The sequence below is a fragment of the Macaca thibetana genome, chromosome 1 (genome assembly GCF_024542745.1).
Source record: "Macaca thibetana thibetana isolate TM-01 chromosome 1, ASM2454274v1, whole genome shotgun sequence".
Lineage (NCBI taxonomy): Eukaryota > Metazoa > Chordata > Mammalia > Primates > Cercopithecidae > Macaca > Macaca thibetana.
The window spans coordinates 91,738,295-91,761,812 of NC_065578.1; the positions used below are offsets into that span (position 1 = coordinate 91,738,295).

General features: G+C 39.4%; 1 protein-coding gene across 2 annotated transcripts in view; it reads left to right on the plus strand.

Annotated features, from left to right (window-relative positions):
- RPAP2 (RNA polymerase II associated protein 2) overlaps positions 1 to 23,518 on the plus strand; it is an 89,243-nt gene that overhangs the window by 63,556 nt on the left and 2,169 nt on the right. For both annotated transcript variants that reach the window (XM_050806917.1, XM_050806921.1), the window contains one exon: positions 20,366 to 20,515. In XM_050806917.1, coding sequence (XP_050662874.1) covers positions 20,366 to 20,515 — 150 coding nt within the window. The remainder of the gene's footprint in view (positions 1 to 20,365; positions 20,516 to 23,518) is intronic.

Sequence of the window (23,518 nt, forward strand, 5' to 3'; positions counted from 1 at the left end):
CCTAGTGCCAAGCACTTACTCTAGCACTTAGTAAGCATTCAGTGAATATTTGTTGATACATCAAAAGAATGAATGGGATGGGAAAAAGTTGGATAAATTATTGTTGATATTATGGACTTACAGCATAGATTTGGTAACAGTGGTAAAATTGCATTGCACGTGAAAAAACAGAAAGAGTTGCTTACTATTGTGACTGAAGAAAAGATTCATATTTTCCCACATGAATACAGTCTGATAAAGATGTGACTATTTAGCCTTAAAAGAATTGCTAATTTTAACCAAATCCATCATTGCCTTTTTGCAAATACAATTTTTATAAAATCTTTAATAAAATTAACAAAAAACAAAGTTAGATATAAATGTGAGATTATCTTGTAATTCATTAGTTATAAAATTAGTACACTTTAACTTTTTTAAAATGTTTCTTTGATTCAAAACTTTATTCCAAATATTGCTTTTATCTTCCATGGATTTAACTGTTTTCTCTTCTGTGGACTGACAAAATAGAAGAATTGGTTATAGAGCAGTTAGTTACCAGGTCGATAGAGGTGGCACTATGTCTTGTAGTTATTTATCTGATGCATCACAGACACAATTCTGAAGAATTCTTTAAATGTTTTACAGGTTGGTATTTGTTCGTTGAATTGGAAGCATTTATCAAATATTAATGGGTCCTAATGGAAATTTTTTACTCAAGAGGCAAACTCTTCCTTTAACTAGTTTTACTGAATGTATTTTAAAAAATAGCCTTGCAAACTTGAATGAAAGTTACAAGGAGAAAAAAAGTATTCCCAAGTATATTAAGAGTGCTCGTGAAATTCAAAATCCCGGTCACTGATTGTATTTTCTTCTCTGTTGTTAAACACTTCCATTTAGATTATGTATTATAGAGACTCAACAGCTTTTAAATATTCTTCCTGCCTCTGACTTTTCTCATTCTGATAATTCCAGTTAACAAATAAAGTCATGTGGTGTCTGGAAGCAAAATTCAAATGCTTCCATTTTATTTATTCCTTGTTTAAATATTTTTACAAAGTTGTAAAGCAGATTTTACGAGCCAAAATGGTGAAAAAGAGCCTGGAATTTTCTGGTTCTCACTATTGGCTGTTTGTGTTGTCCCACCATTCACTTTGAATGAGTTTGGGATTTGGCTGTTTGTTATTTTAGTACAACTCGAGTATAATCTGCCTTAAAAGACGGGAACATATCACAATACACAAGGCTTAACATTGAAAATTCTGAGTGCAGCAAAAGCACTTCAGAAACTGTTCCAAACTGCTTGGTGAACACCTGTAGTTTCTGTGGTGGTGAAAAGACATTACAGTAATTGAATCTCCAGGACTATTTCCATTTTATTTATTTACTGATTTTCTTTTCAGTGAGTTTTGAAGCCCCACATTATAATGTTTTTTGTCACTCAGAGATTTTTCATTGCAAGGAGTGACAAATCTGCTGCACTGCAAAAATGTTTCATGAGAATAAAGCAACTGCCAGGTTATAACTAGTATTATTCTGGTATCAGTGCAGAGAAAAATGTTGCTCTAAAACACTAAGACTTACACAACTTTTATATGCTCCAAAATCAAGTTCCCAAACATATAAAATTAAGTGCCACTAGCCAATTCTTTGCAGCCAAGGTTATACATTGAGACAGAAGGTTATATATTGAAAGTAGGAATAAAATCTATACTCCTTCCTCAGGGGGAAAAAAGGCACATTTGAAAAAATAGAAGCCCTTTTTATAATTTGAAGAAGTATATGAACCCCTGCATCTCAAGTTAAGATAAGAAAGTGGAGTCCATAAATGTTGGCTTCTCTTTTGAGGAACCTGATGATAAGGGTAGGAAAGAGATTGAACAGTAACCATTTGTTTTGGATAGAAACAGACTTAACCATACAATATGGAGAAGGAGCCAATAAAGAAAAATAATTTGAAGTTGCGGGCAAGGTAGATACACATGATGGAACAGGGCACGTCTCAGGAGGCAAAAGGAAATGTGATCATGGCACAGGCAGATGGAATAGTGTGAACGGGAGAGAAATACTACATCTTCTGAGACAGGGAGAAAATAAGTGAAGAGCAGCATGACTGCAGATACGTTTATAGGTAGAAGGGAGAGATTTTTATATCATGCCTAACAACTTCATTTTTCAATGAAGTAGGGTATGAGGTTCTCTTCTAAGAGTAAAGAAGTTACGGTTGTATAAAGAGTGAAAACACAATTGACCCTTGAACAACATGGGTTTATGGGTTTTAATTGTGCAAGTCCACTTATATGTGGATATTGTTCTGCCTCTGCCACACTTAAGATAGCAAGACCAACCCCACTTCCCTTCCTCCTCCTCCTCCTCAGCCTACTCAGTGTGAATACAAGGATAAAAACCTTTATGATGATCTACTTCCACTTAATGAATAGTAAATATATTTTCTCTTCTTTATGATTTTCTTTTTTTCCTTCCTTTTTTTATTGTTATACTTTAAGTTCTAGGGTACATGTGCACAACGTGCAGGTTTGTTACATATGTATACATGTGCCATGTTGGTTTGCTGCACCCATTAACTCGTCATTTACATTAGGTATATCTCCTAATGCTATCCTCCCCCCTCCCCTCTCCCCACAATAGGCCCCGGTGTGTGATGTTCCCCTTCCTGTGTCCAAGTGATCTCATTGTTCAGTTCCCACCTATGAGTGAGAACATATGGTGTTTGGTTTTCTGTTCTTGCGATAGTTTGCGGAGAATGATGGTTTCCAGCTGCATCCATGTCCCTACAAAGGACATGAACTCATCCTTTTTTATGGCCACATAGTATTCCATGGTGTATATGTGCCACATTATTTTCTTAACATTTTCTTTCCTCTAGCTTACTTTATTGTAAGGATCTAATACATATCCTTATATAATGCATTATGTAATATTTATTATAAGCATATAGCATAAAATATGTGTTAATCGACTTTATGTTGTCTGTAAGGCTTCTGGTCAACAGTGAGCTATTTATAGTTAAGTTTTGAGGAGTCAAAAGTTATATACAGATTTTCAACTGCATGGGGGAGGGGGTCAGTGTCCCTAATGCCTGCATTGCTCAGGGGTCAACTGTAATGATAGTGGAGTAGTCATTGAGAGGATTCAGAAAAGGAGCTAATTCAGGGTGAGAGAAAATTGACAAGTGACATTAAGTATCCAGATGAGGCTACAGATCATGGATTTGTACTGGTACCGACCTTCAGGGTTCCCTTCTTCCCCATATCCCCATGCCACCAGTAGTTTCCAGCCATCTATTATAGGTGTGGAGAAAGCAGATTGCAACATTTATCTCAGGGTGTAGGTTTTGCTAGGTAAAAAAGCTAAGGCAAGGATGCAAGAGGTTTGGAAGAGTACTAACGAGATATTAGTTCAAAAAATCAAGGCAAATATCATAAGGAAGAAAAGTAGAGTTACCTCAGAAAGAAAATTGGTCATCCTAATCAAATAATTCTTGTGTTTCTCCCCACAAAATGGTATCTTCAGCTCTGACATCTCTCCTAAATTGTAGACCAAAATTTTTTTCTTTTTTGCTGGGCACCTTCATTTGGATATCTCCCAAGCATTTCAAACTCTCAAATTTGAGATGAAGTCATTTTGCCTTTCAGATGGCCCCTGTTTCTTTTGGTGGTATTGGTATCCTCCTAATTACCCAGAACTGTGCTTCTCTTTATTTCTCATAGCTAATCAATTGCTAAGTCCTTTTAGTTCCATATACAGTTGTCTTTCTCCATTCCCACTGCTACTAACCACATCAGGCCTTCATTACTTGCCTAGACTGCTGCAATTATAGCCCTCCCAAGCAGGTCTCCTTGCCGTGTGTCTCTTCATTCAACTAGTCCATCCTTCCCTCTAGCTTTAAAAATCATATCACTGGCCGGGCGCGGTGGCTCAAGCCTGTAATCCCAGCACTTTGGGAGGCTGAGACGGGCGGATCACGAGGTCAGGAGATCGAGACTATCCTGGCTAACACGGTGAAACCCCGTCTCTACTAAAAAATACAAAAAACTAACCAGGCGCGGTGGCAGGTGCCTGTAGTCCCAGCTACTCGGGAGACTAAGGCAGGAGAATGGCGTAAACCTGGGAAGCAGAGCTTGCAGTGAGCTGAGATCCGGCCACTGCACTCCAGCCTGGGCCACAGAGCAAGACTCTGTCTCAAAAAAAAAAAAAAAAAAAAAAAAAAAAAAAATTCATATCACTGAAGCTTAACTCTGATCAAGGCAGGCCTTTGTTCAGAAACTTAGTGACTTCCCAGCTCCTGCCACATAATTTTGCATGATTTCAAGGCCCTTCACAAGTGGCTCCAACTTACCTATTCATCTTATTTCTCTTTTATGTCTTTACATTATGTCCACTGACTGTTTCCCCCACAACCATCTTTAATAGGACTTGACCCAGGCTTGAAATTTATTTTCTTTTCATATCTGCCTATTGTAGCCTTCAAGATCCAGTTCCAATGTTACCAATTCCTTAGAAGCCTTCCTTAACACCCCACAGGCAGAAATAATACCTCCCTTGTATAAACCTCCTTGAGTAAGACCTCTCATTGGGACCTTCTGCTTTGTTACACACTTACATAAAAATCTCATTTTCTTTACTATCCAATTTCTTCCAAAAGTGTAGTGAATAAGTATAACAAATAAACAGAACTACACAAACTTATTCAATTTGGAAATTTAACAGAGCTTCACATCCATGGTTTTCAGCACTGGCTATATATTAGAATTACATGGGGAGGCTTTAAAAAAATACTAATGACTGATTCAAAGATTTTGATTCATTGGTCTTGGGTGGGGCATGGGCATAAGAATTTTTTAAGTTCCCCAAGTGATGCTAATTTGTGCAGGCAGAATTGAGAACTACTGTCTTAATTCTAGTGCACATTGGTGTGCTAAGTAGAGAATTGCTAAATCAGTTGACTTAGCTGTGTATACCAGGGTTTGCTTGGTTAGAGGTACTTAGCTTTCTTCTAAAATCATTAATAGTGTTGAAAGGTTCCTCTTGACTATCACAAAGGAAGGATGATTAGAAACAGCAGAATTGTTGGTTTTCATTTGCATGCTTTATTTGGTTATGACAGATTTCAAAAATTATTTGAAGAGTATATCCAAGTGGGTCTTTGAAAATTGTAAGATCTACTCATTTCTTAAAATGAATCAGACATGTGAACTAGTGTGGTCTAGCGGTTAGAAGTGTAGACTAGTGGGAGTACTTCTGGGGTTATTTGTTCATCTTTTACTGACTTACATGACCTTAAGAAAGTCACTTGAGCCCCAACACTTCCTGCAACTTCACAGGAAGGTTGAAGACCAACAAGTCAGTCTTATAAAAAAAAAAAATTAACAAACTTGGAAATCACGATAGCTTCTTAGGTTTGACTGAGTTGTTGAAATCTTTCCTGCCACAAAGGGAACAACTAGGAAAGAACTGGCATTCAGGAAAAACTCTCTATCTCCAATTTAGAAAGTTTCCCACCATCCATTTTAAAGTATCTGAATGTTGTAGCTGGACGTGGTGGTGCTTGCCTGTAGTCTCAGCTATTTGGGAGGCTGAGGTGGGAGGATTGTTTGAGCCTAGGAGTTCAAGGCTGCAGTGAGCTGTGATCGCACCACTGCATCTCAGCCTGGGTGACAGAGCCAGGCCATGTCCCTTAGAAAAGGGAATTTTAAATTTAGCCCTGACCTCCTGGCATTTATTTCCTTGTCAGTTATAAAACCATGTTTACTGCAAAACATATCAATAACAGCAGTTTAGCAAAGTACCACGAAGTAGTTACCTATGCATGTGGCCCAGTCCATGTTATTTTATGGAAAAAGAAGAACTCTTCAACAGGGTGACAGGTTCTTTCTGTGTGCCCTAGTAGCTATTGTGTTACTTGGGGGAGGAAGCCAAGGGCCACAGATGAGACAGATGTGTTCAGAGTCTCACTAATGGAGTTGAATCTTCTGCCTTTTCCTCAATAAGAAACAAGCAAGGTAGATAAAGAGTTAATATTAAACATGAAATTGTAATTACTTTCATGCTAAGAAGCATGCAGTGTATATTGTATATTTTATCTAACATACAGATAAAATTCCTTTTGAAAGTATATATCAGAATTTTTTTTCAATATCTGAGAGAGGCATTTTGCAAAATGTCTGGGGTTTGTATGGAGCCCTGCAATTTCTGAAAATAGATGACATTTTGACCCTTTGTGTTGCCGGTCACAGCTCTTCATTTCAGTTTTGATTGTATGGGTGTGCAAACAGGTATTTTGGTTTAATCCTTTATCATTTACCACTTTTTCACGTAGAAAAGGGAAAAATCTCAAGTGTTAGAAGAAGATAAAATATGGGTAAAGTGACAGTTGTTACTGCCATGCAGGAAGAAAGTATTGGGGCCTGATAGATAAGCAAATAGACAAAATACCTTTGTGATAAAGGTCTCCACTTTTCGCACTCTTCTTAGCCAGTATGACCCTGGATAATTCCTTTACCCTCTCCAAAGCCTCAGGTACTTCAGCTTTCAAAAGGAAACTGACTGGATAGGTTGCACCTAAAACACATTTGTGAAAATTAAGTGTGATTTCCTCAAATATAACCATATAGCCTCCTAAAATAAAACTATGCTGTTAAACCTCATCTTTTAGATTCTTTACTTACCCAACCCATTATTAATTAGTGCCTCGTCTTTCCCAGAAGGCTTTTGCTTTTGTTTGATTGTAAGCCTTCAAAGTATCAGGTATTATAATACCCATTTGTTTTAATTGGTTAAAGTGATAAACATAGTGCCTGTGCATGTACACATTGAAGGTATGGCAGTTTGACAGAAATAGTCTTCCTACCTTCTCCTTCCCAGCCCTAACTTCTTGAAGGGTGAAAGAGTGAGTGTTTAAAAAAATTTATTTTAAGCCCAGTGTTATCTTTTAGCAGTCTTTACATCTTCATCACCTATATGCATGGTAATCAGCAGAACAGGCTTCCCTACTGCAGCAGAACTCTGCATGAACCCAGTAATTTCTCAAATCTGTTAGGTACAGAAAAGTGTGTGGCCTTTCACTTCCTGTCCCTTCCTCCAACCCCAAACCATAGAGAAGCATGCTTTCTGGTGACATTTTATTCACATAGACATTCTCACAGCTCTTTATTCTGTAAGATTATGTTGAGTATGAGGAGTGTTGTCCCGTGTCATTTTACAACAGCCTACTCGTTTGATTTTGCAAATTTGGAAATAAATTATGAACACTTAGGAAAATCTTTCCATGAAAGAGTTATTACTTCTGCCCAGTTTCGAAAGTCAGGTTTGGAGATACCTGTGCTATATCATATTAGGCAGGTGCCTGATGTGATCTTCACACATATCACCTAGGATTATTCAGGAAAGGATAATTCAGATTGTGGAGCTACAGTATGGAGTTTCCAGTGGTTCAGTATGAGTGTAGTAAGCAAGACAGTAGGGACCAGAATGGGGAAGGCCACTTAAAAATCCAAGTTCATGGCTGGCTACAGTGGCTCACACCTGTAATCCCAGCACTTTGGGAGGCTGAGGTGGGTGGATCACAAGGTCAGGAGTTCAAGACCAGCCTGACCAACATGCTGAAACCCCATCTCTAATAAAAATACAAAAATTAGCCAGGCGCAGTGGTGGGCACCTGTAATGCCAGCTACTTGGGAGGCTGAGGCAGGAGAACCGCTTGAACCTGGGAGGTAGAGGTTGCAGTGAGCCGAGATCGTGCCACTGCGCTCTAGCCTGGGCGACAGCGCAAGACTCCGTCTCAGAAAAAGAAAAAATCCAAGTTCATTACTGACTTTTATTGTATTCCACGAAATAAATAGCATAGAGATTCATCAGTTTAGCTCCACTTGCTCAATAAACCACAACTTTAACTCTTTATATGTATTTTTCTGTTGACAGAATACAAACTGGTGACTTCCAAAATTATGGATAACTTCTGAGGCTTAGTCAAGAGTTTGTACAGCTCTAAATCCTTGGATAGAAGGTTTTAATAAAAATGCCAACTTTTAATTAAAAATCCCTCTCTTGATTCAGTTATCTTGCCCAAACTTTGAAACTCTTCTTACTACTGTATATAATAATTCCTGTTAACCAGATGTTGTTTGATAGCTCAGTAATAACAAATGGAGGGTACTTGTCCTAACCTGATTTACGTTCTTTCCTTTTGATGTGTAGCATATGTGGAGCAGTCAGCTAAATAAAGGTCTTATCAATAAGATGCAGTTTGACACTTGGCTTTTTGCTTTTGTTGTTACGTCACTTACCATATGGTAAAGAATTGTTACAGAAGGATATCTGTCTTTTCAGAAGTGAGGTTTGAATCGGTGGAGGTTTCATGAGCAGTTTCCTCTTGTTTATGATTTATACATTGCAAGTTTTTATTATGTAAGTTGTTTTCAAATTATATTCACCAGCAGATAGCCTGTGTTAAGCCATCTTAAGTGTCACCTTTTGAGGTTTTTATTCATACTTAAATCACTTGAATAACTTTCAGCAGAAATCTTTTGTTTTTACTTATAGCCAATCACATTCTCTGCTGGTTATTTTTAAAGTATTTCCTGCATAAACCACATTAAATATCAGCTGTAGTATACATTACTGTTTTTTATTTATGTAGAAGTTATTTGGGCCCACCATGTTATTATGGGGTTTTGTTTCTTTGTTTTGTTTTGTTTTAGAGACAAAGTCTGTCTTACTGTTTCACCCAGGTTGGAGTACAGTGACATGATCATAGCTCACTGTAAACTTGAACTCCTGGGGTCGAGTTTACAAGTTGTGGGAACCGATCCTCCCGCCTCAGCCTCTTGTTGGGACTTCAGGCGTGCACCTCCACACTCAGCTAATTTTTTTATTTTTGGTAGAGATGGGATCTTGCTCTGTTGCCCAGACTGGTCTCAAGTTCCAGGCCTCAAACAATCTTCCCACCTCAGCCTCCCAATGCACTGGGAATGCAGGTATAAGTCACCACTCCCATGCTGGTTTTATTTGATATTCACTATTAGAAGTTGCAAGATTGGAATAGAGGCTTGCGTCCCTTTCAGTGTATAATGGGGTAGGAGTTGTTCATTAATGAAAAAATTAAACAGGTAAGTAATTAGCATATCATAATTTATACTGCACAGAAAAAGGAATAAAGAATAAGGAGAAAAGAGGAGCCTGGGGAGTCAATTTAACAAAAAAAAAAAAAAAGAGGAAGCAGGTGTCTGGTAAGATCTTGCAATTGTACTTCAAAGATAACCCGAAAGTAAACATTTTTATTTTATATGTTTATCTTTTTGTGAGACAAGAGTCTCGCTCTGTCACCCAGGCTGGAGTGCAGTGGCACAATCTCGGCTTACTGCAACCCCTGCCTCCAGGGTTCAAGTGATTCTTGTGCCTCAGCCTCCCAAGTAGCTGGGACTACAGGCATGTGCCACTATGCCCAGCTAATTTTTGTATTTTTAGTAGAGATGAGGTTTCACCATGTTGGCCAGGCTTGTCTTGAACTCCTGGCCACAAGTGATCCACCCAGGTCATTCCTCCCAAAGTACTGAGATTACAGGCATGAGCCACTGTGCCCAGTCTATTTTATGATATATTTCTGTGGGGTTTGACATGTTTTGTTTTATATTTTGAAGTACTGAATTTGGACAGTTTGGACAATATTTATGTTATGTGGTACTACATTTTAGAAAAATGATAAGCTAGAAGTGAGTATAGGAAAGAACACCACTGCAAACACCAATCCCAATAGGGAGTAGTCAGATGGCATCTATAAGGAAAGATTAAAAAGACTTGGAATTAACTGAGAACCATTTTCAAGAATATGAAGGAATAACTTTAAGAGCTTACATACCCCCCGACCAAAAACACCCACAAAAGTTCAATGAAGAAGAAAATAAAATTCTGCAAGAGACATTTAGATTATATATGAGAGACAATGTCTAGAATTTAAGGTTTATTAACCATTGCAGCATGCTACATGTAGAAGTGTAGAATCTCCATCCTTCAGAATCATGAAGGTAGTTTATTAGCAGTTTTGTGAAAAGAGACCAAATCATTATATTAAGAAAAGGGTCTATTCTGCTTACTTTGGTGAGACTTTACAAAAAAACACAGGGATGGGGCCTTTGGGTCTCATTTAATTTTTTTTTTTTTTTTGAAACGGGGTCTCGCTCTGTCGCCCAGGCTGGAGTGCAGTGGCCGGATCTCAGCTCACTGCAAGCTCCGCCTCCCAGGTTCACGCCATTCTCCTGCCTCAGCTTCCCGTGTAGCTGGGACTACAGGCGCCCACCACCTCACCCAGTTAGTTTTTTGTATTTTTTAATAGAGACGGGCTTTCACCTTGTTAGCCAGGATGGTCTCGATCTCCTGACCTCGTGATCCGCTCGTCTCAGCCTCCCAAAGTGCTGGGATTACAGGCTTGAGCCACCGTGCCCGGCCTCATTTAATTCTTAATAGAAGGAGACTGAAAGGGAGTATAAATCCCCCAAAACAGTTGAGTCTTCATTTTGCTTATAGTTTCTGCTATTCTCATTTACCTAAAAAAAATAAAAATATACCCCATGCAAGAAGAGTGATAGCCAGAATTACACAGAAATAAAGACCTATAGATAACAAGCATTGGTGAAGATACCTGGGAGAGGGAACTCTTGCACATTGTCAGTGGGAGTGTAAATTAGTTCAGCCATTATGGAGAACAATGTGGAGGTTCCTCAAGACATTAAAAATAGGCCAGGCACCGTGGCTCACACCTGTAATCCCAGCACTTTGGGAGGCTGAGGTGGGTGGATCACGAGGTCAGGAGTTCCAGCCTGGCCAACGTGGTGAAACCCCATCTCTATTAAAAATAGAAAAATTAGCCAGGCATGGTGGTGTGTACCTATAATCCCAGCTACTCAGGAGGCTGAGGCAGGAGAATCGCTTGAACCTGGAAGGCAGAGGTTGCAGTGAGTTGAGATCGTGCCACTGCACTCTAGCCTGGGCAATAGAGTGAGTCTCTGTCTCAAAAAAAAAAAACCAAAATAGCCCTACAGTATAATCCAGCAATCCCACTGAAGGGTGGGTGGGTGGGTAGGTAGGTAGATAAATAAGACAGAACGATAGATAAGATAGATCCACAGGAAATGAAATCAGTATGTCAGAGAAACATCTGCACTCCCATTTTCATTGCAGCATTGTTCACAATAGCCAAGATACGGAATCAGCCAAAGTGTCCATCAACAGATACATGAATAAAGAAAATATGGTATATATATTTTATATATATATATAAACAGTGGCATATATTCAGCTTTAAAAAGACGGAAATCCTGTTATTTGTGACAACATGGGTGAATCTGGAGGACATTAGGTTAAGTGAAATAAGCCAGGCACAAATACAAATACCATACAATCTCACTTATATGTGGAATCTTAAAAAAAACTTGGGCCAGGTGCAGTGGTTCATGCCTGTAATCCCAGCACTTTAGGAGGCTGAGTTGGAAGGATTGCTTGAGGCCAGGAGATTGGGGCTGCAGTGAGCTCTGATTGCACCACTGCACTCCACCCTGGGTGACAGAGTGAGACCCTGTCTCAAAAAAAAAAAAAAAAAAAAAAAAGAACAGAAAAACAAAACAAAACAAAAAGAAGTATCTGACACCTAGAAAGCAATAAATATTAGTCATTATTATCATCATCAAAACAGATTTAAGTGTTCTTACCACATAAAAATAAGTATATGAGGTAATGCATATGTTAATTAGCTCGATGCAGTCATTCCACAATGTACACGTATTTCAAAATGTCATATTGTACTCCATAAATATATGCAATTTTTATTTGCCAATTAAAAATAACTTTACGTAGATATCCTAAATTGCTTCTTCCCTTGGCCAAGTAAATCTATGTCATTTAGAATGAAAAGAATTTCCTCTCCTTTCATATTTCACCTGTAAGGCTTAATTAAGTACTTTTGTTCCTGAGAAAGGGACCAAGCAACCCCTCTAGGCCCAGCCCCTTGCTCCACAGTTTCCTCTGTAGTTCTGGAAGTGAATTAAAGCTAACGCCCAAGCCTGCTCAGTGGCACATTGCACTATTCACGCTTAGCCAGTCTTAGTGCTTCCCAGATAACACTGAATTCCAGGACAAATGGAAGCGAGGAAGAGAATTTCAGTAACAAGTGGTAGGTCATGATTTAATGCCTGATGAATTTGAAGCTCATCTCACACCTCACTGATGGATGTTCTGAAATATTCTGGCAGGAAGATGCAGAATGTGTGGCCTGGGGGAGGGGGAATGAAGAAAATGTTTCCTCCATTCTTCTAAAAATGAAAGGAGGGGAGCCCAGCACAGTGGCTCACACCTATAATCCCAGTCTCTCAGGAGGATGAGGTAGGAGGATTGCTTGATGCCAGGAGTTCAAGACCAGCCTGGGCAATATAGCAAGACAGTAAAAAAAATTTTTTTTAAAGTAGCTGGGTATGGTGGCACATGCCTGTAGTCCCAGCTGTTAATACTTTGGAGGCTGAGGCAGGAGGATTACTTGAGCCCAGGAGTTCGAGGCTTCGGTGAGCTATGATTGCACCACTGCAGTACAGCCTGAGCGACACTGCAAGGCCTTGTCTCCTCTCAATCAAATGAGAGGAGGAAAATTTTGTGAAGAAGAAAAACATTTCAGTAATCACAATAAATAGTTGTCCTCTTAAACTAGTTTTTCCTTCAACAAGTAATTATTGATGATCTACAGTGTAACAGGCACGAAGGATACAGTGAACACAATAGATGAAGTCATTGTCCTCATGACATTCACATATTTTTGGATGGAGATAGACAAGCAAACAAATAGACAATTATTAAGGATGATGGAGAAAAAGCAAAGAAAGGAAGTAGAGAGGTGAGACTGAGGTTGGATTTTAGAGGGAAAGGTGACATTAAACAAAACTGAATCACATGAAGGATCCTACCATGCAGAGAACTGAGGGGGAATATCCCCAAGCAAGCGTCTAAAGTGGGGAGAACTTAACCTCAGCACAAATTGAGATATGGTTGGCCAGTATGATTGGAATGGAATGAGCCAGGGAAAATACTCTCTCCAGCTGGAAACTTTATGAGATAGTTTTGGTTACTAAGCATCCTCTATCCACAAGTGGTCCAGTATGCGAGAGATTTTTCATAGACCAGCCCCTGAATATCCTAGAGCCAAATGGTTCCTTTAGATTTCTCATCTCCTGTTGTAATTGCTCTAATCATCAGAGTGATAGTATATAAAGCATTACATTAATGACTGAGTTATTCATTTTAAATTAAAACTGTAACGCCGGGCGCGGTGGCTTACACCTGTAATCCCAGCACTTTGGGAAGCCAAGGTGGGCAGATCACCTGAGGTCAGGAGTTCGAGAGCAGCCTGGCCAACATGGTGAAACCTCATCTCTACTAAAAATACAAAAAAAAAAAAAAGTAGCTGGGCATGCTGGTGGCGCACCTGTAATCCCAGCTACTCGGGACTCTGAGGGCTGAAGAATTGCTTGAACCCAGGAGGCGGAGGTTGCAGTGAGCGGAGATCATGCCATTGCACTCCAGTCTGGGCGACAAGAGCGAAACTTGGTCTCAAAAAATAATACTTAAAGCTGTATATAATTAGTATAGGGGTTGGCAAACTTTGGTAAAGGTCTAGATCGTAAATGTGTTTGTCTTTGCTGGCACTACAGTTGCAACTACTTGATTCTGCTGTTGCAGCATGAAAGCAACTATAGAATATGTAAATAAATGGTTATGGCCATATTTGAAATAAATGGGAAGCCCAATTTGGCCTGTGGACCATGGGTTGTCCATGGACCTATTATATTACATTGAGAAGCCAACAAGAGAGATTATAAAGAATCAGGGGTAGGAGAAGAACCATGACTAAGAGGAGGAGAATTCTAGGAAGGGAGGAAGTGATCAGAAACATCCAATACTTCAGTTAACTAGGAAGAGAACACAGAAGAGGCTTTCAGAAGTGAAAGTTAGGAGACCATTACTGACCATGAAAAGAACAGTTCCCGTATTAAGTCTGTTCATTTTTCACTGGGCCTGTTTCTATGCACATATAGGGACTGCGTTGCTCGGTGCTTTGTGGTTTACAAAGTCCTCTTGCATGGTCACTACTAACAAAAGCACACTCCGAATAGAACCTTGTCTCCAAGCTCAGTGCTTGGACCTCTACATCAGATAGGTCCTCAAACTCGAGTTAGTCCAATGATACCTATCATTAGGGCAGTATGTGCCCTAAAAAGAATCCCAGTAGTTAGTAGCATCTTTGGCAATAGCTACAACCAATTATTATAGTTGATCAAAACCACAGTAGGCGGATAAAATGTTATGATCTCGCTTCTGATTCATCTATGCAAGGAGACACGGAGCCTCTTGCTACAGAGATAACATGGAATTCAGAAAATGCCCAGTAAGCAGCCAGACTGGAAAAGCTTGCAGGTAGTTAATTGCTATTAAGTGATAAAACATTAAAGTTGATGGGTGAGAGGGGGTGAGGGATTAAAAAAAACTGCACATTGGATACAGTGTATACTGCTCGGGTGACGGGTGCACCAGAATCTCAGAAATACCTCTAAAGATCTTATCTATGTGAGCAAAAACCACCTGCTCCCCCAAAACCACTGAAATAAAATAAAATTTAATAAATAAATTAAAATAGATGGGGCAAGGAATCTGTGCTATTAAGTAATAAAGCATTATTCAATTTTGAATGTAAATTACTTTGGAAATAAAAGCAAATCATAATACTCTTGAATGAATCATTCATAAAATTATACATTAGATGTTCAGGGTTCAGCATCTTAAAAATAATACAAGTTTTACATGACTCCAGAAGTAGTCCAACTGGATTAATATTTAGAGATACACAGGAACTGTTCCAACTGGATTAATATTTAGAGATACACAGGAACTATTATAGTATTTATTCACTTATACATCACCTAATTCCAAAAATAATTTGTCAACTTATAACTCTTAGAAAGCTAATACGGTTGGTTCTTTGTACACAGGGGTTCTGCAACTGTGGATTCAGTGAACCACAGATCAGAAATATTCAGGGAAAGGGCCAGTGCAGTGGCTCACGCCTGTAATCTTAGCACTTTGGGAGGCTGAGGCAGGTGGATTGCCTGAGCTCAGGAGTTTAAGACCAGCCTGGGCAACATGGTGAAAGCCTTTCTCTACTAAAAATACAAAAAATTGGACAGGCGTGGTGGCTCAAGCCCGTAATCCCAGCACTTTGGGAGGCCTAGGCGGGCGGATCATTTGAGGTCAGGAGTTGAAGACCAGTCTGGCCAACATGGTGAAATCCCGTCTCTAGTAAAAATACAAAAATTAGCTGGGTGTGGTGGTGGACACCTACAATCCCAGCTACTCAGGAGGCTGAGGCAGGAGAATCACTTGAACCCAAGAGGCGGAGGTTGCAGTGAGCCAAGATAGAGCCACTGCACTCCAGCCTGGCAACAGGGTGAGACTCTGTCTCAAATAAATAAATAAATAAATAAATAAATAAATAAATAAATAATTGGATGGGTGTGGTGGCGTGCACCTGTAGTCCCAGCTACTCAGGAGGCAGAGGCCTGAAAATCACTTGAACCCAGGAGGCGGAGGTTGCAGTGAGCCAAGATAGCACCATTGCACTCCACCGTGGGTGACAGAGTGAGACTCTATCTCAAAAAAAAAAAATTAAAATATTCAGGGAAAGAAAAAACTGCATCTGCTTTGAATACATATGGACATTTGTTCTTGTCATTTTCCCCTTAAAAATACAGTATAACTATTTACATAACACTTACATAGTATTAGATGTTATAAGTAATGTAGAAATGATTTAAAGTATATGGGAGGGTGTGCATAGGTTATATGCAAATACTATGCTATTTTATATCAAGGACCTGAATGAACACCCTCAGAATTTGATTTCCATGGGAGGTCCTGGAGCCAATCCCCAACAGATACTGAGAGATGACTATATTATAAAGATCTATAATCATTTATATTCCATTAGGGACTGATGGAGGAGGAGTCTTTTCAGTTAAAGATTAAAAGGGAAATACAAGGGAATAAATAAGATTAAAGGAAATCTTATTTCCTTACTGGCTAAACTTTCCAAGAGTATAATTATGCAGCAACAGTTAGGGCTCACGTGTTAAGAATAGTCAGGAAATCCTGTCTCCAGATGCCTGAGGATTGCTATCTATCTGTTTGATGACTTGCTGTAGAAATCTCTAGGCCCCAAGTTGATATTCTTGTCTCCACCAGACACCAGACTTTGTGTGATTTCTCTATCAGCACTTCCTTCTGCCTCCCAACTACTTGCCATTTTTATATCTGTAGTTCTGTAGTTCTCTAAAGCAAATTTAAATCATTCTGTTCCTTCTACATGTTCATTGAGGGCTCAGTACACATAAGTCAGGCAAGTAACAATTTATAGCACTTTATAGTCTACAAAGAATGAAAGCTAGCATATTAGCTAAGAGTTTGGGCTTTTTGAGATAAATTGTTTAGGTTCAAAGCCCCAACCTGCTACTTACTATCTTTGTGACCTTGGGGAAGATACTTCTATTTTTTAGGCCTTTATTTCCTTGTCTGTTAAATGGAGGTGATAACTACATCCCTTAGGATCTCTATACAGTTAAAGGAGATAATCCATGTTTAGAACATAGTACATGGTAAGTACTCATAAGTAGCACATGGTAAATGTTAGTTGATAATATAACCAATACTATACTTGATAAAAAGAGCTATTCCTCTACAGTATCCCATTTGAATTTTTCAATAATCTTTTAAGGTATTTTAGTATTGTCAGCCCCATTTTATAGATCGACCCTAAGGCTTTGAGATGCAACTTGCCCCAAGTCATACAAGCATTCCTGGCAGGGCTAGGATTAGAATTGGGTTGTGTAGGCCAGGAGAGGTGGCTCATGCCTGTAATCTCAGCACTTTGGGAGGCTGAGGCGGGTGGATCACGAGGTCGAGAGATCGATTCCATCCTGGCCAATATGATGAAACCCCTTCTGTACTAAAAATACAAACATTAGCTGGGCGTGGTGGCACATGCCTGTAGTCCAGCTACTCAGGAGACTGAGGCAGGAGAATCTCTTGAACCCGGGAGGCAAAGGTTGCAGTGAGCCAAGATCATGCCACTGCACTCCAGCCTGATGACAGAGCGAGACTTTGTCTCAAAAAATAATAATAATTGGGTTGTGTACATAGTTCCTCTAGGGCTTGTAGTTAGACTGGGAGGGAATAGGTTTCATCTCAAAAGCCAGCCCTAAACAGTTGAAATGGTTGTTCGGAGTCCTGTTTTGAGAATTCTCAAAGCAGGTCCTAGCTCATTAAGAAAAGAATGCCTGATGGATGAGCAGTATTTGCCATGGGCTCAGAAACATGTAGTGGGATTGTGTCCTTGCTTTCCTTTTGTGTTTGTATGTTTTCTCCTAGCTAAAGTTTCTCGTTAATCCAAGGATTTCTTTATAAACAGAAATTTTAGTAATTTTTGATTTTAGTAATTTATAGAATCATTTTAGCCTTACAGGTTGTCTAGAGAATTGTTATTATTTCTAAAATAGTTTGTAACTAAGGCAGTTGATAGAGGGGCAGCTCTTACAAGCTGTTTCTCTGTAATAACTCTTCACATTTGCTATTCTCATATAGGCACACAGATTGAGAAATCTAGTAGTCACCATTTATTTCTAAATTAAGTTTGGACACTTGTTTTAAGTACTAATTGCAGTTTGAGAAAGAATTGAGAAAACCTTATTTTCACATATGAGCCAAATACTAATCTCCATGAAAGTCAGAGAAGTTGTTTTGGATATGTCAAATAAATATCACATTATTTATTTATTCATCCATCCATTCATTTATTTTTGAGATGGAGTCTCACTCTGTTGCCCAGGCTGGAATGCAGCAGTGTGATCTCTGCTCACTGCAACCTCTGCCTCCTGGGTTCAAGCGATTCTCCTGCCTCAGCCTCCCAAGTAGCTGGGATTAGAGGTGCCCACCACCACGCCGGGTATTTTTTTTTTTTGTACTTTTTAGTAGAGATGGGGTTTCACCATGTTGGCCAGGCTGGTTTTGAACTCCTGACCTCAAATGACCTGCACACCTCGGCCTCCCAAAGTGCTGGGATTACAGGCATGAGCCATCACACCCGGCCAGTACCACTTTAAATATACACAAAAACTAGGTTTCTATGGAGTTGGCATATTTGATTCACCCAACTTGGACTTCCTGGTTTTATTTTAGCCAGTGTTATCCCATCCCTTATTCTTGGTCTTATTATGGGGAAGTAGCAACTTATATTTTAAATGTTGACATCACTTAAGTACTGGAAAAGCTAGAGTTAGCTTCTGGGTTCCACCTTCTCTACGGGAAAATGCCTCAGAAAAAAAGCTGGCCACAACTCTACGTTTATCTCTATACCCAGCTCGGGCTTGGCACTGGAATACTTGGGTAGTCCTATTTCTCAGTATGAACTACCTTTGGGGAATATGTGCAGACAAAGCTCATGAAGTCTGAGAACTTGGTACTCCATCCCCTAGCTGCAAAGAAATACAGGAGAGATGGTAAAGGAATGCACAATAGCAATTTTCCCAGTTATAATTCTATGGATTTCATTGGACCATTGCAGTCATCTCATCTCCAGTTCTTGCGAAAATACTTCAGGGATATAGAGAATTTCCCACCTCCTCTGGAAGTCTTGGCCATCTTTAGACAATTCTGACAAATTTTCCCTTTTACTTCTACTTCCAGTATAGGATGGCTAAGCAAGGAAGAAAATCTGCCTCTCAGAAAACACTTATATTCCACACTGACTACTGTGGAACTGATCTGCTCTGATTTCTTGAGCTTTATTGATTTAAATTTGAGAGTTATTTTATTTTTATTAAATATGCCCAGGCAAATAACCAAGGTTAAATAAATATCTGAAAGAGCTTTGTGAGAAGTATAAAACTATTTGGGGAGAAAAGAATTTTCTCCCAAAAAGCTTTCTAGGAATGTAACTTGTAAGAACTCTGAGACGCATACTCTCTAGAGAAAAAAATATATATATTTATGAGAAGTCAAGGTCTTTAATCTTTGTAATTAGAATAGATATTTCTCAGTTTTTAAAAATCATGTACTGATCACATTTCAGTTTAAATTACTTTTAAAATTCCATTGTGCAGAGTCAATCTTTAGGAGTACTTACTGCAAATGGTTAGAGAAAAAAAGCATAGTTTCTTACAGAATTAGTATGAAGTGCCTTACGAGACGTAATTCATTTATTTAGTGTTTTAAAAAGAAAAATGTTAGCCAGGTGCGGTGGCTCACACTTGTAATCCCAGCACTTTGGGAGGCCAAGGCGGGTATATTGCTTCAGGTCAGGAGTTCAAGACCAGCCTGGCCAACATGGTGAAACCCCATCTCTACTAAAAATACAAAAATTAGCCAGGCGTGGTGGCACACACTTGTAGTCCCAGCTACTCAGGAGGCTGAGGCAGGAGAATTGCTTGAACCCGGGAGGTTGCTGTGAGCTGAGATTGCACCACTGCATTCCAGCCTGGGTGACAGAGCAAGACTCTCTCTCAAAAAATAAAAAATAAATAATAATAATAAAAAATAAATATAAAAATGTCGACCAGGCACGGTGGCTCACGCCTGTAATCCTAACACTTTGGGAGGCTGAGGCTGGTGGATCGCCTGAGGCCAGGATTTCAAAACCAGCCTGGCCAACATGGTGAAACCATGTCTCTACCAAAGAAACAAAAATTAGCCGGGCATGGTGTCGAGCACCTGTAATCCCAACTACTCGGGAGGCTGAAGCAGGAGAATCGCTTGAACCCAGGAGGTGGAGGTTGCAGTGAGCCGAGATTGTGCCACTGCACTCCAGCCTGGACGACAGAAGTGAGACTCTGCCTCAAAAAAAATAAAATAAAATAAAATAAAATTTCATTCAAAAGATAATCTTGTTTTGTTTATTATTGTCTTTTTAGGTGATATAATCCAAACATCTAATATAAGTATGTTTTTCAAGCAGTTCTCAGCTCTAAACTCCTTTTGTAACCTCCCTTTCCCAAATGGAAAGAGTTCATTTTCTGAGCAGAATTTTAGTAGTTTTTGCTGGAATGAAGAACAACAAACATATTATAGATTTAGGCTTTTATACCTCTTTCATACTTAATGTTTGATCTTTCAGTCTTTTCCTGAGACTTCACTTCTGCCTTTGTTAGTAAAGCCTTCTCTCTGGGAGTTTTGTTAAATCAAAGATACCTTATTATTCTCATAAAATTTTATCTGCCATGTTGAAGATAGGAGTCCCTTTGCCCTTATCATTTCATGGATATGCATTTAGTATTTTTTGTTGTTTCAGACTGACCCCAATTCTTGGCATTCAGAAACATTCTCAGGAAGGTATGGTGTTTACACGGTTTCTAGACACCCTGCTTGAAGAATTACATCTAAAGAATGAAGACCTTGAAAGTTTAACCATCATATTTAGAACCAGCTGTTTACCAGAGTGGTAAGTTGGATTGTGTTTTATTCTGTTTTTTATTCTTCATTTGTTGCCTACGTGGATTGGCTTTTTTTTTTTTTTTTTTTAAATTGGAAATTGTAAAAACCAAGTACAGACCTCAAGATGCCCTCAGTTTGCTAAGGAAGGACATGGTATCCCTTAGTTCTCAGCTGCCTCAGTCACTTCCTGTCTACTTACTTTGTGCCCCATATTTGTTGCATTCCTCTCTTGTAGGCTACAACAGTTCTGTTTTTTGCAGTCCAGGAAATGCCGCATTATCAGTTTCATACTCAAGCATAGGCTATCCCACATGTCCCATCTGATAAGTTTCTTCCCAGGAAGTAGCAGTTTACTTCAACCCAGCTACTGCAGTGATCCATTGGGAACATCCTCATCCTACTGCCCCTTTCAGTGAAATCACCCCCTACCCAGCCAATACCTTAGTCATTTCATGTACAGATAAGCAGGTGAATTTACAAGTCTGACTCTGTTGAATCCTAACTCTGTTCTGAGATACACAGCCCTCTCCTACTATCCCAAACCCTTTCCTCTTTCAGAACTGCCAATCGGAATATTCCCTTCCATGTCCTGGCTTAATCATAACTTTCCATCTATTCCTTCCTTCCTTCTCATTTCACACAATTCCAAAGTGCATGCTCAGATAGGTACTGATTTAATGTTATAATTGAGGGAATTCATCCTAAACTACCAATGAGATTCTCTCAGGGAGCATTTTCTTTTTTCTACTTCTTCTTCTTTTTTTTTTTTAAACATTTTTTAAATTATAAAAGCAATACAAAATGTTGTAAAATAAAAATTAAGCAATACAGATTGCATTAAAAGGAACATTCCCCCTCCACCTCTGCCTCTAATCCCATCTCTTTCCCAGAAGCATACTTGATGTCTGTCATTTAATATTTTTTTATTTTTTGAATTTTTATAAAACAATCTTTTTTTTTTTGAGACAGAGTCTCACTTTGTCACCAGGCTGGAGTGCAGTGGCGCCATCTCAGCTCACTGCAACACCTGCCTCCCGGTTCAAGCGATTCTCCTGCCTCAGCCTCCCTAGTAACTGGGACTACAGGTGTGCACCACCATGCCTAGCTAATTTTTGTATTTTTAGTAGAGATGGGGTTTCACCATGTTGGCCAGGATGGTCTTGATCTCTTGACCTCATGATCTACCTGCATTGGCCTCCCAAAGTGCTGGGATTACAAGCGTGAGCCACCGCACCCAGCCTATAAAACAATCTTTAACCAAATCTCTAAATATACAGGAAGGATATTTGAAAGAGGTGATTTTGGTGATTAAGAAAGAATACCGGACCGGGTGCGCAGTGGCTAATGCCTGTAATCCCAGCACTTTGGGAGGCTGAGGCAGGCGGATCACCTGAGGTCAGGATTTCAAGACCAGCCTGGCCAACATGGTGAAACCCTGTCTCTGCTAAAAATACAAAAATTAGCTGGGCGTGGTGGCAGGTGCCTGTAATCCCAGCTACTTGGGAGGCTGAGGCAGGAGAACCACTTGAACTCAGGAGGTGGAGGTCGCAGTGAGCCAAGATTGTGCCACTGCACTCCAGCCTGGCTAACGGTGCAAAACTCCATCTCAAAAAAAAAAAAAAAGGAATTAGCACTGTAATTGCCCCTCAACTTATACCCAATGGTCTTTTCAAGTGATCCTGCTACTCTGAGGACACTATATAGCAAAGGCTTTTACTGAAGGCGTGAACTTGGGTTGGTTTGTATAAGCATAGCATTCAAAGGCCCTTAAAGAATACAGAGAGGTTGGAGGTTAAACCAATCATACTCCTCAGTCCATGACATCTTTTGTACATTGGTTGAAAGGTTTCTTGGCTGGGTGCAGTAGCTCATGCCTAAAATTCCAGCACTTTGGGAGGCCAAGGTGGGAGGATCACTTGAGCCCAGAAGTTCAAGACCAGTCTGAGCAACAAAGTTGCCCAGTTTTGTAGAGATCCTGTCTCTACAAAAAATAAAAGAATTAGCAGATATGGTTGCCTACAGGTGGCACCTGCCTGTAATCCCAGCTACTCGAGAGGCTGAGGCAGGAGGATTTCTTGAGCCCAGGAGTTTGAGGCTGCAGTGAGCCATGATCACACCACTGCAATCCAGCCTGGGCAGCAGAGCAAGACCCTGTCTCAAAAAAAAAAAAAAAAAGAGGTTTCTATTTCAGACTGAAAGCAAACAGTGCCTAGCCAGAAGTCCTTCTAAACCTGCTGTAATGAATAGATATCAATTAAAAATCATTTTAACTAGCATATTTTAAACTTGTACATAAACAGATGGTGTTAAAGTAGTTTTAAGGACTTTCAACAGTAGATGTTTTAAGTGGACTTAATAGTTCCCCTATGATCATTATTTATTTACATTGTTCATTTGCTTAAGTAATCAAAGATAAATCTTGGCCCAGATTACTTTGTCAGTATTATAAAGGATTATGAATGAATAACCCTTATTACATAATTTTCCATATGAGAAATGAAGATGGTTGTGAGTGGAAGGATAGAAGGTTTTTTTGTTTGCATGATTTTGGTATGCCATGGTAAATTCATTTGAGTCTAGAGATAATATCTAGTAACCTTTTCAAGATTACTACCTAGCATATTAATATGCTTTCAGCTGTGAATAACAGGAAAAAAATCCATTTCCAACTACCTTTTGTTAATGTGGTATATTAGTTAACTTTTGCTACTAACAAATTTTTCCAAAAAAAAAAAAAAAAAAAAAAAGATGTTTGTGGCTTAAAGCAACAAACATTTTTTATGTCACAGTTTCTATGAGTCAGGAATCTAGGTGCAGTTGAACTGGGAGCCTCTGGTTCAGGGTCTTTCCTGATGTTACAGTTAAGCTATCAGCCAGCGCTATGATGTCACCTGAAGGCTAGAATGGAAGATCTCCTTTCAGGCTCATTCAGGTGGTTGTTGGCAGGAATTGTTGGCAGGATCGCGCTCCTTATAGACTGTTGAACTCAGGGTCTCAGTTTCTCACTGTT